Raw genomic sequence first — 18,048 nt, 5'->3', positions numbered from 1 at the left:
TCCTTGACCTACTTTTGAGTCAACATGATATGAGGTCCTTAGATGCATCAACTGACAAGATTTGATGATCCTAGTCCTTATAGTAAACAAAATATCGACACTTTAATAAAATGTAATTTTTGGTCAACTTTGAAGTGACCTTGAGACTACGTCCTTTGCCCCAGGGCGATTTCCCATGCAAATTTTAATCTACAACATATCCTCATTCTTTTGTGTAAGTTTGATGATAATCTGCCCAGTGGTTCTTGAGAAGATTTTTTACCAACCAGTACTTTTGTTTCTATTTTCCTAATTATCTCCCCTTGTTTAAGAGTCACAACCCTAGTTTTAGACTAAACGGGAGCCCATGAGCCAAGGATACCCTGTGATAAATTTGACAATAATTGGCCAAGGGGTTCTTGAGTTATGACCCATATTCTAAAAAGTTTACATACACCACACAAATGGCCATAGCATTAGCTCTTTGAGCCTTTGGCTCAGAAGAGTTAAAAATTGTCTAAAGCAAATTCTCACATATATGTAAGATGAATGTTTTTTTAAACATGGTTACACCCTGTACATACAAACATGTAACTATCTGGTCAACTAGGTAAAGGGACTATCAGAATTAATTGTAAATAGTTCATAATTTTAAATCATATCCTGTACTTAATTTTTCAACCTTTTTCGTTTCCTTTGAAGGATATATTGACAGGAAAATAAAGCATCTGCCATGTTTCATAATACATGTGTACAACAATATATCTAGTATATTATTACGGATTTATAATAGACGATGCATAATATTTACGATAATTTTTTTTAAATTTATAGGCCAAAACAAAAAATTTTTAGGGATTAGCAGCAAGTTTGTCCTTCCTAATTTAATTTGCTTGGGCCAACACCATGCTTCTTTGAATCAATTATCAGATAAAGACTGTCTGCGTATGATAACTTAATCATGTTAATGATTTAACATTGAAGATTAACAAAATTGTGAGAAATATAGAACATGTAATCTTTATGTATAAGGGAACATAGAAATCATGAATATTCATAACACTGCTCAATTAAAATTACATATTACGAGGCATTGAGGTTTAATAAACAGACTAATGTTGCAGATTCATTCTTTTCTGTTGAATTTATTCATTAACTTTATCTACACTAAGACACTGGGTAATCCGACCATATGTCCATTGCACATCTGATAACTGAACTGTGCATAAAATGAATTGCAAAACTTTACGAGTCAATTAGTCTTATTTTTATTAAAAAAAACAGTTTAAGTACATCATTTAGGGAGTCAGCAAGATTCAAGTTCCCCATGAGCAAGCCTATTTCCCGAGGTAAAGTGGAGGGAAATAAACTTACTCGAGGGGAACTGGACTCCCTCAATGATATACTATAACTCTATCACATCTCACTAGTAAGACAGTCCAAGTTCTCTCCATATATGAAACACATGCATGTATGGATGATACATGTACAAGATAAATTCTGATTAAATTTTCTCCCTCATTATGTGACCATTGAGGATTACACATTTGAGCCAAGATGTAGATCTATGCAGTATAATGCCAGTATTACGCTCTCATTATAATTATACATTGTTCTATCATAAACATGTAAAATATCTGCCTGGAAGACTTTAATCTATTGTCTTTTTTTTTACCTTGTTAATATTTTGAAAAATTTAGTTTCAGCAGTCATAGCCATGTCACACTAATTTAGGAAAGCACTCGACGTTTTATACATTTCTGATCACAAAAAAAGTAACCTGCTACTTTCAGCACCTGTACATAAAAACACAAGAAGTACGTACATCAGGGACATCTTAAATTGAGTATTTTTCATTCTTTTCTTCTCTGTCTCTCTTTGCTTATTCATTCTGCAATCAGTCTTTCGGGTCCTAAACTTATGGACAGCGTAATGAAAAGGGCAGAACACAAATGATTTGCAATCGATGTCTGACTAAAAAATCTCTTCTGTGCACACACACAGTTTAAAAGAGAAAGTGAAAGTAAACGTGTGCAACTTTAACAAGCTAAACTTTGTTATTTCGTAAGAAATTTCCTCTGAGATAGCTCACGCGATAATCATATACATATTCTAAAATAAAATAAGAAGGATGAATTGCAAGGAATACCCCAAAACCTAAAATAGTCATGGAAAAAAGATTACAACCAAAAAAGAAGAAAATTACCGATCGGGGAAGGGGGGGGGGGTATGCAAATCCCACACTACATGCAGTCGTCAATTAATACAACACGGCAACAGTCCGATATTTAGTTTTATTTACACTTTGGGTTTAAGCACCCCCCCCCCCCCCTTTCAATTAAGAGAAACCTAATACCATGAATACGGATGAAAATGATCATGCAGGTTTGAAGTGAGTTATAAATACACTGTAATACGTCTTTCAGTACTGACTACTGGCAGTGACACATTTTGTGATAACAATGATAGTCAAATTTTCAAAAAAAATTATAAAGGAGTCCTTAGGATGATCAAGAAGTTTTGGATGACTGCATGTCAGGTTACGAACATATAGAGATTTAATTGTTTGTTTGTTTGTTTGTTTGGTTTTTGTTTGTTTGTTTGTTTTTTTTTAAACACATAAACTTTGAATTGTAAACTTTGAAACTCTAAAATGTTATAATTAATACTTGTTTCCTCTCATGTTCAATTTTCAAATAATTTAAGTTTTCAATATTGTCATGTAGTTATATATATATATTTTTTTTTTGAATGAGGGAGATTGATATGCTGTCCACATTTTTTTTCTTCTTTTTTGTAAATATTTATCCTATTTCTGTAGTTTGCTTAACGTAACGCAGCAAGTATTTTTGTGTATTAGGTATGGCACAAACAGGTTTATAAAGCACTATAAATCAAATTTAATAAAACTTGCAACATATATGAAGTGACGATAATAAAGGGGAAAATGTACTGTTCAATCGAGGTTCAAATTACGTGTGGTTTCTTCTGTCATGCTTAACTTAATCTCTAACTACTTTAAAGTGATGCAGTAAAACTACTTACACTGTACAACTTCAATGCTCTTCGAAGCAGCTTTCAACTCTGAATAAGCATGCGATTTTTTATTGCCTAATGATGCGTGTATACAGATAGACCTCGTTTGAAACCCTTTTTAATGTGTAGGGGAGATTTGCAAGTGTCTATACCACACCTGTCAAAACAGGTACATACTTGTATAGGTGTACACCAAATACACGCGACATATCCTGGATCCGACACACGGACATGACCCCAATACGTGTGCTCTCAGAGAAGGGTTTCTCAAAAAAAAGTTTGTTAAAACGTTCAAGAACTTAAAACGTAAATACATATACTATTATATGTAAAATGGAAAAAAAGAATACTTACGTAAATTAGCCACGTTTAGTTGCTCGTTCTTCAGTCTGTGGTGTAAATGATTTCATTCTTCTCTGTAGGTCAAGTACTGTCGGAATCATTAATTTTACCGATAATTATACAGCAATTAAACTGCTCAAAATTACTTTTGACCGACTTTGTACACGAAACACAAATTTACCATACATGGATTCAGAGATCTTTTGAAATTGTCTTCAAAGCTAGTGTTTTTTTTTTTTGTTTTTTTTTTTTTTTTACCAATAAAAACATTGTTAAGACAGTAATCAAATCAATTTATAAAATAAACGCTAATTATATATATAAAAAAATGATTTTCACCGTGTGCTAATTTAGTCCTTTTATTACAGCACACATTATTTACCACCATACTTAATTAATCGTTACATACATGTAGCTTCAACATCATAATAAATTAGCATTAAATATACCTTGAAATAAAATAAGTTTAATATCGTTTTGTTTTAATTTATTCTTTATTTTTAACATTCCTATCAGGAAATGCGTTTATCGTGAAGATCGTTTATCAGGTTTTGCGTTTATCAGGTTTATCGCGAAGACCGTTTATCAGGTTTTGCGTTTATCAGGTCTATCGTGTTTTGCGTTTATCAGGTTTTGCGTTTGTCAGGTTCTGCGTTTATCGTGTTCTGCGTTTATCAGGTTTTGCGTTTATCCTATCGTATCGTGCGTGTATCCTATCGTATCGTACGTGTATCCTATCGTATCGTGTATCATGTCAAGAATAACGTTGCGGGTACTGTAACTGTTAGATACTCGTCTGGTGGTTGATTGCACTGAATTTTTTTGTGGAAAGACCATCACTTGTTGTAGCTCAGTGGTTAACTTGGTCCGAGTATAAGCATCATAATACGTTCAAAAATACTTATAGGGGTAACACAAAATAGGGTGGTATCATTTGTATCTAGGTTATGGGGAGGGAATGCATCTGATAGGCACATATAGTCATATTTCAAAATGATGACTCAATACCTAGATTGTCCCCGGGTGCCGTTATTATGGCAGACAAGGGTTTTACCATAGAATATTTACTGCCTGCAGATGTTGGATTGAATGTTCCTTCCCGGATGTCATCTGAATGTCAAATGTGTTCATCAGAGTTGTTTTTTTTTCAAAACTGCTCATATTGCCTCAGCTAGAATAATAGTAGAGATGAAAATGGAGCAAATTAAAAATTTTCAAATTCTGTATAATCTCTCTCAGAGGCACATCAGTCGGAACAACTAATTGTTATATGTGTGTCATTAACCAACTTGTTAACACCTCTCCTACAGTAAAAATAAATTTATGCAGTTACTGTTTAATACTTGTACAGAATAGTTTTGCCTAAGATACAACATTATATACAATAGTTGTGAATAGTTTTTATATAGGGAACGCTATAGAAACGCTGATTAATGTCGTTCTAGCTATGCTATCGATTAAACTGATATAGACAATGTAGGTAACCATTCCGCGAATTCAACAAACCGCAATCGTGTCAGAGGAGAGAAAAAAGTGAAAATTACAACCCGTGAAATTAATCCCCTATACAGTACTTTATTTAATACCCAGGAGCAGAGAAGAAGATTTTGAAAGAATTAATGCATTTTCACTATACAATTAATAGAGCCGCGCCCTAACATCAGAACCACTGACCCTGGGGCCATGAAATTCACAATTTTAGGAGGCACTCTTGCTCATCATAACTATAAACTTGGTTAGTGTATTTAATACCCAGGTACAGAGAAGACGATTTTCAAAGAATTAATGCATTTTCACTATATAATCAATAGAGCCCCGCCCTAACACCAGAACCCCTGACCCTGGGGCCATGAAATTCACAATTTTGGAAGAGGCATTCTTGCTCTTCATAACTATGTACTTAGTTACTTTATTTGATACCCAGGTTACGCACGTTGCACGACGACGGACGAAAACGGATAGCAATAGGTCACCTGAGTGACTCAGGTGACCTAGAAATGCCAGGGGAAAATCTAATTAGAATTTATGTGAAGAGAAAGTATTTTATAGCAGTTTGGGACATAGAATTAACATAAAAAACAGTGCGGCGTCATGCTATGAAGATATATATGATGGAAATTTATATTCAAATTTATATGACAATAGGAACCAAAGTTTATAAGTAGCAAAGCATCTATTTGAGTACATGTATTTTTATATAATTACTGATGAACTGCCTTTAGGATGACATTTAATCAAGGTTTTAGGTCATAGAATCAGATTGATATAAAGTAAATTATCTTATTTTTTCACTGTTGAATTTGGCCTTTTTGTTGATTTCTTTAGCCCCGCCATGCCCCCCCCCCTTTGGACGCATGTTGCTTTGGTCATTTCATTTAAGAAATTATAGCAAGGGAAAGAGCAATCTTCCCCCTGGTAAATCCCAACAGAAAGACACAGCAGGGACATCACTTACTACAACATGGTCATTATGCACCTCTGACAATGGATATGATCACTCACCTGCAAAGACCGTGTTATAATTACAGATCAGCTCTCAGTTTTATATCACTTATTGATCCCAAAAGCTTTAAGAATAACACACCATTGAATAATTATTTAGACTCTGCATGAAAAGTTGGAGTTCTATATAACTCGCATAGTCCATCTGTGAATCTGTCAACACATTTATTGTTTTGTAGTTAACTTTGAGGTCACAGTTAAATTTCATAAAGTGAGATAAATATTTTTTTCCCGTTTTCATTTAAAGCACCACCACCTGCAGCTTTTGTAAAAGCGAAGTTCAGGTCAATATAAGGAAGTTTACTCATTATTACAACCAACAATATATAAGGACCTCTCTAGGAAATGAAATAAAACGAAACTCAAGTACATCTACTAAGTTGTTACAAACCACCTTTACCAGAACAAAGAAAGAATGTGAAAAAAAAATATGTAAAAAGAAATCTTGCTAAAGTACAAAATGTAAACCATGGTTTAACAGAGAAACAGACTCCCCTAGAAAGGATTAAATTAGCAGAGCCAAAAATATCGCATACACAAGTTCTCCCAGAGGAAAAGAAGGCAGAAGAGCTTGGATCAGCAGATCAACAAGTTTTCCCAGAGGAAACAGGAAAATCCACTTATGCATCATTTTTTACATACTGTGTGTATGTAAGATCTTTTCATCGTCAACTTTCCTTATTGAGGTAGTAATAATTATATCCCACAATCACCTGCATGAAATATTAAAGAAATAAGATATTTTCAGATTTTCATTGGGATATGACATGTTTATGGGTTGTTGTACATTTGATCACGTAATAACTACATGTCACATCCCGATGAAATTCTAAAAAATGAAATATAATTTCTTTTATTTACATTTTATTTGCGTTGCAAAGCAAAATTTGCACTAATTTGGCATTTTTATGGAAATACAACATTACTTACATATACGACATCATAGAACTTCCAAAAGTATCGTGCAGTTTGATATTCGCAGGAAAGTCTGATCACGTGACATACTGCATGTCATTGAAATTTGAGTGTCAATTTAATACGTACTGTCATATAAGGAAAGACATTGGCAAATGTAAATATATGGAAATAAAGAACAGTATTCAAGCTCAAAAATCCATTCAAAGTATACAACTCAGAAACAGAGCAAACACGGACCTCTTAAACATCAGAAGTGGGATCAGGTGCCACGTTGATTACGTCTCCCAACTTATTCGATAGTCACGTGCATACTTTGATTTTTTACCCGAGGCAGGATACCGACAGATAAGTTGATGTTACAGGGGTTTCAACAATCTCGTATAAAGTCAGCATTTCTTAAATTCTATGGTCGTTTTTTATGAATTTGTTAGCAAATATAACCATTCATGGAACCGTATGTTGGAATAATTGTAAGGCCTTTGTTTATATTACTGAAGTTGATTACGGAATGTTCCGTCTACCTGAACTATACGTAAGGCTCAAGGTGGGTGTGACCGGTCAACAGGGGATGTTTACTCCTACTAGGCACCTGATCTGACCCCAACTCTGGAATTTCCAGGGGATCGTGTTTTATGCCTGCTCACAATTTGTATCTATTATAGATTTTAATTAGATCGATCACTTCCTTATTTTCACCTTGTTACTGAATAACAAAAAATTTTTTTTCACAAACTATTTCGCTTTAGAACCGCCTCTGATCTTCTTGGTTGATTGAATAATACTACTTACTAATATCCTTCTCCTACCTCTCCATTTGGGGCAATTGTAATATACGGAAGCTATAACACTTGCCCGCGTTATATAACGAACAGTAGTCAAGCTTACTACAGAATGTTAGTAGGTCTGGCTACAGTACGAAATAGTTGCTCTGGCTACAGTACGAAATAGTACCTCTGGCTACAGTATGAATTAGCATAGCTCTGACTACAGAATGTAATAGTAGCTCTGGCTACAGTATTCAATAGTAGTTCTGGCTATCATGATTAAGTAGTAGCCCTGGCTACAGACATAAAAGTGGAAGATCGGGCTACAAAATGTTAATAACGTTATCAATTTAAGTTAGGTGGACTTAGTCTACCAGTTAGCTCTGTCTATTTTTAATTTCAACTGTATATAGCTATCACTTCAAGGGTAGTGAAGCCAAACTTTACATGGTTGTTTGCATATATCATTGCATTAATTCAATTTTACAGGATGGCATCCAACCCGAAACGACGCCGTACACGTTAAGAAGAACAACACCATAGCAAGCCTGATGAGATGCGCGAACTGGTGGAGAAGTGTACGGTCGCCACAATACCCCTAGTTCAGGAAACAGTCATAAAATGCCTTGAAAAATTCAGACAATTTGCCACTGCTACATCATCTTAAACAGACTCTACAGTCACGCAAACCTCAGTGTCCTTGACACCCCAGTCAACTAACAGTTCAACTTCGAACCAAGAAGCAGGGTCTTTGACGACAGGATCATCAATCTTCTCATGCAGAGATCACTTCTGCAGGTACGAGCAAAGACGACTCCCCTCCCCCACCCCCCCACCCCCCCGCTCACAATCCCTACCCACCACAGGAATTGCTAAACCAGTGGGCCTCGGGGTTGATCCAAAATCAAAGCAAAAATCTTTGCTAACCAGTGTGTCGAGTTAAGACTACTGATTCCCAATACCAATTTTGACCAGGAATCCACATTTAAGACGGTGGAACAAGATGGCAACTTAATTTTTGTTAAAACAACTGACACTACTAAGATCCAAACCCTTGTTCAGTGGACAGATGCACTTCATGTGTTTGTCGCAATTTACTGTCAAAAATATCCAGAGAAGGTTAGTCACCTTATGACATACGCCCCGATTTTACGCGGTATTGCCAAGTCTTGTGGGGAGGATGCTGCGATTGAGTATGATGAAAAATTCCGTCAGTGGCGACATCACACCAACTGCATGTCCCTGGATTTAAAAAAAAATGCTGAGCTTTTTCAAGAAGCAGTTATGGCTGAAGTAGATGTCAAGACCGAATTTAGGAAACAGCCCCTTCGTGCTATCCCATGGAAGCATAACTACTGCTTCTTATAAAATAACAAAGGTTCCTGCACCAAACCAAACTCCACGTATGCACATACCTGCCAGAAATGTGCAGGACGACATTCTAAAATACAGTGCACCAATGGTCGCCCTACCTTGTCAAGTACCAGCCAATATAAATCAACCCATGTCAACTCCCACGTTAACAGGCTGCTCAGCCCCCAAAAAAAGATTGATTGCTCAATATCTACACCAATTAATGCGAGTGTATTATAGAAAATTATTTACAAGAATATGACCAAGAAACCACACACTTCCTAGTGACAGGCTTCTCCTGTGGTTTTAAAATTCCCTATGTAGGTCAGCGACAGTTTCGCTTGTCTAAAAACTTACCTTCTTTAAAGGTGCTTAGACACAGATTTGAAGTTAATAAAGATTATTTTATGAAATATACAAATAATCACTCTTAATTGACGGAAGTTACATGTAAGTCATATGGAAAGAAGAATCATTTAGGTACAACTTGTTTAAGCACACTCACAGGAAGTGAACTGTGGTACAACTTAACAAATTCCTCAACTTCCTCTTCACAATTTCCCGCTGAAGCAGTCACATTGTTAGTTCCAAGTATAGCTAAAAATCTACCATCATCGGCAAGATGCCTCCAGTAAGAACAAAAAGACGGACACTCTCAAGAAGACAGATTGAAACCCAGCAAGTGTCACCATCCAGGGGACGACCAAGGCCTAGGAATCAAAGGAGAACAACGGATGGCGCTTCCCAAACATCAACGTCCGCAGCCATTGTTAATGTGGCTGCACAACCCGATTTCGCCAACTCAACAGACGAATCCAACAACGCAAACGGTGAGTCAATAATGAATCTACCAACTATTTTTGAGGAAGCAACACCTCAGACTCTAGAATTTACACCTTTAGACGTAGATGAATATCAGCCAGTTCAAACTCAAACTACTTTTGACCCATTAAGTGGTCACATTCCACCTAAACTGAAACAAAAAATATGGGAGGGTAAATTCATTGATTTGGCCTTACTGTTAAAATCCGCCCGGGAATTGGCTAATGAGATGGACTCAAAGGGGGAATTACAAATTAGGGATGGGAAAATGTGCTTAATTAAACAAAAGTCCAATACATACTTGTCTATAGACAAGTGGACGTCTGCCTTTATCATTTTCTCCAGCGTTCTACTGGAGAAATACCGCACTAGGGCACAAGAGTTGCTAAAGTACATGCGTGACATTCGTCTCGCTGCATCAAGGTCTGCGGGTTGGTTCAGGTACGATGAACAGTTTAGAGTAAGAAAGGTTTCTGACCCCCATTCATCATGGGGCCAAATCAATAGTGAACTTTGGTTACTTCATATCACCAATTCTAATGTCACATACAATTCAGAGCCAACATCCAAATCTCGTATGCTCCCTTACAATCAGCAAAACAGGTCAAATTTACAAATGACTACCCATTATTGCAACATTTATAACAGTGGTAAAAAATGTCAATTCTCCCCAAATTGTAGGTTCAGACACTCCTGCAGGTTGTGCAGCGGGACCCATCCAGCAATCAACTGCAGAAAACAACAGTCCAACCACTAATTACCCAGTCCCGTCTAACACCAATGTATACACATTGTGCAACACACCAATCAAAATAACTCCACTGCAAACATTTTTAGAAACATACAAAGAGAAAGAATTTTTGATAAATGGTTTTCAATTTGGTTTTCAATTACAATACAATGGCCCCAGAAGACCCAGAGAAGCTAAGAATCTAAAAAGTGCATATCAGCACCCTGAAATTGTTCAACAAAAAATCAACAAAGAATTAGGTCTTAAAAGAATAGGTGGCCCCTTTCAGCATCCCCCTTTCCCAACACTTCAGATTTCACCTCTAGGACTTGTACCTAAAAAAGATGGGGATTTCAGACTTATCCACCACCTATCATACCCAGAAAATGACTCCATCAATTATTACATAGATCAATCAGCTTGTTCAGTTCATTACTCCCACATTGATGATGCAGCAGGCATGATCGCCCTTATGGGAAAAGGTACATTGTTAGCTAAATCAGACATCAAGTCAGCATTCAGACTCATACCTGTCGCCCCCTCCGATTTTGATTTGCTAGGTTTTAAATTTTCGTGAAGAATATTATTTTGATAAAATGATGCCATTTGGTGCCTCTATCAGTTGTGCAGTCTGGGAAAAATTTGCTACTGTATTGCACTGGATAACCCAGAATATTTCACGTAACCCAAATATCTTGCACTACCTTGACGATTTCTTATTCGCAGGCAAATCACATTCTCAACAGTGTGCAAACACTCTATCCGTATTTCAAAATATTTGCCAAGAGTTGGGGGTCCCAATAGCACAGGAAAAAACCACAACCCCTTCCTGGGTATAGAACTAGACACAATAGAAATGGTAATGAAACTCCCACAAGACAAGTTGGCCAATCTTCAACATACCATCCAAACTTGTTTGTCTAGCAAAAAGATCACCCTTCAATCCCTACAATCCCTCATTGGCCTGCTTAATTTTGCATGTAAAGTAGTGGCACCTGGGAGAGCATTCTGCAGGAGGCTAATCGATGCAACCATAGGCATCCGGAAGCCGCATCATAAGTTAAGAGTTACTCTAGAAATGAAAGCCGACTTGCTAGTTTGGTTGAAATTCCTACAAAATTACAATGGAGTCACTGTAATATCAAACAACATATGGACATCAGATACCTTCTTGCAGCTATTTACTGACAGCGCTGGGGGGCAAAATGGGGGGTTCGGAATCTTTTTCTCTGGGAGTTGGGCTTACTCAAAATGGCCACAAGATTGGGTGCAATCTGAAATCATCCGAGGTATGACATTTTTGGAATTGTTCCCAGTATATGTTGCAGTTCTGATCTGGCACGAGTCTCTAGCAAACAAGTGTATATTATTCCACATAGATAATATGGCCGTGGTACAGGTTTTGAACAACTCCACATCCAAATCTAACAAAGTAATGAAAATTGTCCGAGAATTGGTCCTTATTACTCTACAGTACAATATCACAATAAAAGCACAGCATATTCCAACTAAACAAAACTCTATAGCAGACTGTATTTCTCGTTCACAGTGGACAAAATTCCACCAGCTGGCACCGGACGCAGAACAGTGGCCCACACAACTTCCACCCCAGATATGGAATATCTGGTCGCCGAATCAGAGCGATTAATTCAAAAATCTATCTCTCAAAACTCCAAACAGGTTTATAATGCAGCCCTTAAAAAATTCCATGGCTTTCTCAAATCATACAATCTAAAAGAAATTTGGCCCATACCTCAGACATAATCCTCAACTTTATTGCTTATTTGTCAATACAAGGGCTTTCCGCAAACACAGTCGAACTCTATGTACGGGCACTTTCCTTTTACCACAAGCTAAAAGGATTACAGGACACCACTAAGTCATTTCTTATAGCCAAAGCACTTGAAGGTCTCAAACGATCAATAGGTAGAGCAGTGGATACCCGCTGCCCAATCACCCGCCCTCTGCTTAGAGAGTTAATCTTATCTCTACCCGCAATATGCTCCTCACCATATGAAGCCACGTTATTCACGTCTGCATTTTCACTTGCTTATTTTGGCTTACTCAGGGTAGGGGAATTTACCAGCACAAACAAAGCAAAGTACTCGCACTGTATAAAATTTCAAAATGTAACAGTACATAACACACACTCACACATTAAAGTAACTATCCCTCACTCAAAGACAGATCAAAAAGCCCATAAAACAACACTCATCATTTACAAAGAGTTGGATACTGTCTTGTGTCCAGTTCGAGCTGTCAGCAGTTATTTGAATATTCGCCCCTCAACATCACCCTTAGACCCCCTCTTCATTCACATCAACTCAAAACCTTTAACAAGATATCAATTTAACGCAGTCCTTCAGGAAGCCCTTGTCTCTACAGGTAAACACGGGCATTTCTGTACCCATAGTTTCAGAATAGGGAGGGAAACAGATATGGCCTTACATGGGGTGTCAGATGAGGTCATAAAAGCGTCAGGCAGGTGGAAGTCGCAAGTTTACTCCTCTTATGTCAGAATGTAGTTAGTTTATAACAAGTTAAGCCAAAAAAAAAACAAAAAAAAAAACAAAAAAAAAAAAACTTTCTAATCCAAGCAAAGTTTTTCAGGTGTCCTGAAAAACATTTGGATAGTGGGATCCTCAATCCCTTATTGGGCCGGAGAGCTTGCTGCCACCCAGCCGGGTGGCAGAAACCTTAACCTACCAGCCTGCATCAAATGGCATGCCATAAGGGGATTGCATTGGCAACAACTTGACCCTCACATCTTGAAATTGCTGAAAAACTTCACCCCCCTGAATTTTTAGTTATTCACCTAGGTTCAAATGACTTGACAACAGAAGGTTTGACTAGTAAAAAACTCATAGAAGAAATACAGTGCACATTCCTACGCTACAATGCATTATTACCCAATACCAAATTGGTATGGTCTTCTATATTACCCCGCCTATACTGGCATGGGGCTCCACTCAACTGCGGAGGCAAAATCGATAAGAAAAGGAAAAAGATAAACAGAAAAATCAGATCATTTGTTTTGGACCTGGGTGGATCCGTCATTTCACACCATAACATATCTGCAAAATCTGTAGAATTATTCAGATATGACGGGACACACCTCTCAGAGACGGGGAACCATTTGTATCTTCACAATCTCCAGGGGGGGGGGGGGCTATCATCATTTCTGTCTAATACAGCCACGGAATTTCCATAGAGGTCTACATTAGATCCATTCTCATAATACAAATCAATGATTTAAGTATGTTATGGTATAGGTAAATGGAGGAACATTATATCAATGTTTTATGGCGGGTCTGGGGGGACCTAAGGGGGGTTTTCGGGACATTTCTGGCCTGTGTTTCCCCCATCTGTCAACTAAGACAGAGGGCAGTTGTTGTTTGTGGGGAAAGTATTACCCCTTATGTAGTTTATGGTTGGGGTTCTACAAGTTTAAGCCATACTTGGTGCCCCCTTCACCTCTTTTAAAAGGAGGGAAGGCTCACAGTCTGGAGTACTCAGTGTCAGTAAGTACTATCGAACCAGGGAGCAATCTTCTGGAAACAGGGTAAACAGATATGTCCCAGGCCATTCCCGTCCACATGCTAGTTGTCAAGCATTGGGACTTCACCGGCACTTGTGCTCAACACAAGGCCTCCGTCATGCCCGTTATGCACCTTTGTGTGTTGGTATTTCGGCCGTAACCCCAGACCTCATATAAGATTTGGGGACAATGTGGCCATTTATGTCCATTATCCGTAGACTTTACAGTGACTTTACAGTGAATGTTGACAATTGTTGTATTTGAAAATGTGTGACTATAATAATTGGTGTAATACTACTGTTTTCAAGTTAATAAATGTGAAATGAACTTATGAGTTTTGTTATACATTCCTCAGGCATAGGAATTGTGGTAATGCTATGACAGCATGAATTGCAATGAAATTTGGTATGCGAATGGTTCTATGCAAATCAAAAGCAATCGAGATACCAATAGGTTGGTAATTGTTGAAGCAATATACAGACTGTTCAATTAATATTTTCACAAATTTTCTGTATAATATTACGACTTATATATTGCAATAGCATTTCACACGAAAATATAATTAAAAACTTATTTTATCTGGAAATTATTGGAACTACGAATTCCTGGACGCGTTTGATTAACACATCCTTGCACTTTCACAAATTTTATCTTTATCCTTAATATATAGGAAAAGAAGCGATTTTGTTGTGTATTAATGAAAAACATTACATCTATTATCCAGAAAATCCAGAGTAGAAATGTGCAAAAGCAAACCCCTTCACTAATATCGTCAGCCCGTGCTCAATGTTCTGTACAGAGTTTAACAAATTGAATACACCCGTGAAACGTAAATGTTTTTGTAAACAGGGCACGAGCTCTGTTATTGTTAATGTTTACGATTCAGCGGGTGTGTTCAATTGTTAAAGTCTGCACACACCACTGAGCACGGACTGACAATACTGTGAGTGGGTTTTGCTTTCGAACATTTCTACTCTGAATTTTCTGGATTATAGTTTTAATATTTTTCATTAATACACAACAAAATTGCCAGTTTTCTTAAGTATTAAGAATAAAATTAACATTTGTAAAAGTGCAAGGATGTGTTAATCAAACGCGTCCAGAAATTTGAAGTTTCAATAACTTCGAGATGAAATAAAATTTTTATTATATTTTAGTATGAAATGCTATAGCAACATATAAGTCATGAAATTATACAGAAAATTTGAGAAATATTAATTTCAAATTTGTGTCCAAGCACCTTTAAACAAAAACAAAGCTGTTGGCCAACAAAAAATCGAACAAGAGCTTCAGGCTGACAGAATAGCAGGTCCTTACCTATTGCCTCCTTTTGAAAATTTACAAGGCTCACCTCTGGGAATAGGTCCATAAAAGAATCCGGGGGAGTTCCGATTGATTCGCCATCTTTCATACCCCAATGGGTCCTCCATCAATGATAATATACCATAAAAATTTTGTGCGGTTCATAATTAATCCATTGATGATGCAAAAAAATAATAAGACAGATTGGGGTAGGAGCACTATTGGCTAAATCTGATCTTGAAAATGCATACAAACAGGTTCCAATTCACCCGGATGATTTCGAATTGTTAGGTTTTCAAATGGAGGGGTTGTTTTACTTTGATAAAACCTTGCCCTTCGGGCTCAGTTATTCATGCCATCTTTTTGAAAGGTTCAGTGGATACTACACACAAAATTTTTGGTTCCCCGCTATGTTCATGTTTTAGATGACTTCTTGTTTATTGGGTCCCCCAATTCTAAAGAATTGAAGAAGATGCTGAGCTATTTAACTTTAGCTTGTCCGCCGACAAATCTGGTGCCATTCTAGCTACTTGCACAGACAAAGGGAAAGAGAGAATGATTAAAGAAGGGAAAAGTCTTTACATTAGAGAATAAATTATTATGAATGGGAAAGTGGCCAAACCTCACAAAACAAAGATCATGGCAAAGGCAAGCATGTCCACTCCAGATTCCATGGTACAACGAGCACAACACCTTATTCTCCCCTGATCCCAAGTCAGAAAGATGGAAGAACTCTTAGCATCATCATTGAGAACATTCTCAACAGTGCAGTAACAGCTGTCAAAGGTGTAGTATAAATGTCATAATTATTTCAGCACACCATCAATTCATTGATTTCATTTCAATTCAAACGCAGTTGAACTTTGGTATCTTGAATATCATGGATATATATCGTAATTTAATTGAAGTCCCAACCACTTCTTATTTAAATATTTTTCCCTCGATATCTCGAATCGGCAGGCATCTATAAGTTGTTTCTTGGTGTCACCGAGTTCAAGATAATGAAGTTTGACTCTAATAAAATTCTACTTCATTTTTAAACAAAACCTTTTCCTTGTATTATTTGAGTAGCATATAACCTTGAAAATACTCTCTATGTAGAATTTGCAAAAGATTTTATTTTGTACATTTATGTTTTGCAAAATTAAACATCACATAACACTTTTACTCAAATGCATGTCAATTTTATACGATAATATGAAGATATCCTCTAATGTCACACATTTTAGTTAATTCAACGAATTTCAAATTATTTTAATAGATTGAATCTACTAGAACTGTGAAAGTGAATGGTTCAGAAACTGTCATCAGGACCATAAGCGTACAGGAAGATGCTTAGAAGATCGATATCACCCTGTAGTGTCATATGGCAGAAGAAGACCTGAAATTCGGCCAGTATTTGTCCATATCACACTGTATGGTAAATGAATGGCAATTGCAGAAGACTTTGAACATTACAAGAAATTCTAGAATACTGGGTATCGTTTCACAAAAGCATCGTAAATTACGTACTACTTAGCGAGTTACGACGAACTTAAGTAGTACCTACGTACTAATGAAACGAAATTCGGAATCGAAATCAGTAATCCCATTCTGTCTACTGGAAGCTTAGTAATAAGTTCACACTTTCCATCCTCAGAGATCACATGATAACTAAAGGGTATATAAGTAGAGACCACAGAGATCTTAGTCAGTTCCAGACTGAAGTCGAGAGAAGTCGGTTGGTTTTTAGCTAAGGTGAGGAACATAAACTTGCTTAATAAAGTCTTATGTGCCTGTATAAGGCTTTTGAGACTGTTGTATTTTTCTGCAAGTTTGTAAATATTTTGTTTGCTTAGCTAGGAAGCGCATGCGCTCCAGGACAGAATTGGACTTTGTAGATATTGTTAATTAAAATCCTTGATTGAGAACTTTTATAATTATTTGATTTATTCCTTTAATTGCTCAGGCAGAGCAACCGAATCTTCGAACCCAGAAACGTTACATAAATTTGGTGGCAGCGGTGGGATTCGGTAAGGAATATTTTCTATAATCAATTTTTAAATCATATCTGTAATCCTTATGGACGAGATGATGGATCAGGAAATTTCATTCCTGGAGAAGAGCTGTGAGCAACTGCGCAAAGAATTGGAGAGGTACTCTACCCCTCTTCATAAACGTGCGCGAGCGCGCGATTTGGGAATTGCGACTATGGTTGGTGCGAGTGGAGGCCAGGGCCATTCAAATTCATCTACAACAAATGAAACAGTATTACTACAGAGGAATGAGCGAAGCGGACGCACCACTGAGGAAAATACAAACACCAACCATGTTACGATAAGGCCTGCGAAAGCGCAAAAGGAAACTGGTAGAAATGACGCTGAACTTCCGGATGCGCTGTATAATTATTCTTTAGGTGATGAAGAACATAGAGTAGTGGCAGATGCACAGCAAATGCGCGCGCGCCGTCGATAGCGAGTGCGCCGATGATGGCGAGTGCGTCGATTAATTCAAATACTCCACTATTCAGTGCGCCAAATACAAGACATGGAAATGTTCATAGTAATGCGCAAGCACAAAGTCTGGAAACTGGAGTCAGAAACCCAATGAATGCCAAACGGCAGACGGATGAAGTGGACCAAAGTAATAAAAATTCAAGGTGTAATATCAAACCTGCAACTTTTGATGGTAGTCATTCATGGCTGGACTATAAGTCCCATTTTGACGCATGCGCTACCATTAACAACTGGTCAGAGAAAGAAAAATGTCTTTACTTAGCTGTT

At 37.2% G+C, this 18,048-nt stretch overlaps 2 protein-coding genes and 1 pseudogene across 2 annotated transcripts; all 3 read left to right on the top strand.

Moving 5' to 3' along the window:
* Nucleotides 1–9,336: 9,336 nt before the first annotated feature.
* Nucleotides 9,337–11,023, top strand: LOC133199935 (uncharacterized). The gene is made up of 2 exons (XM_061335734.1): nucleotides 9,337–9,724; nucleotides 10,398–11,023. The coding sequence occupies exons 1-2, from the start codon at nucleotides 9,517–9,519 to the stop codon at nucleotides 11,021–11,023; spliced, it is 834 nt and encodes a 277-aa protein (XP_061191718.1). The 5' UTR covers nucleotides 9,337–9,516.
* Nucleotides 11,024–11,302: 279 nt separating this feature from the next.
* LOC133199934 (uncharacterized) lies at nucleotides 11,303–12,094 on the top strand. Its single transcript, XM_061335733.1, has one exon. The coding sequence runs from the start codon at nucleotides 11,303–11,305 to the stop codon at nucleotides 12,092–12,094; it is 792 nt and encodes a 263-aa protein (XP_061191717.1).
* Nucleotides 12,095–13,748: 1,654 nt separating this feature from the next.
* LOC133199933 (uncharacterized) lies at nucleotides 13,749–16,805 on the top strand (annotated as a pseudogene).
* Nucleotides 16,806–18,048: the final 1,243 nt, after the last annotated feature.

Source organism: Saccostrea echinata, unplaced genomic scaffold, assembly GCF_033153115.1.
Source record: "Saccostrea echinata isolate AGI-Se365-2 ecotype Australia unplaced genomic scaffold, CSIRO_AGI_Sech_v1 ptg000036l, whole genome shotgun sequence".
NCBI lineage: Eukaryota > Metazoa > Mollusca > Bivalvia > Ostreida > Ostreidae > Saccostrea > Saccostrea echinata.
This window is presented reverse-complemented; position numbering and strand designations above follow the sequence as displayed.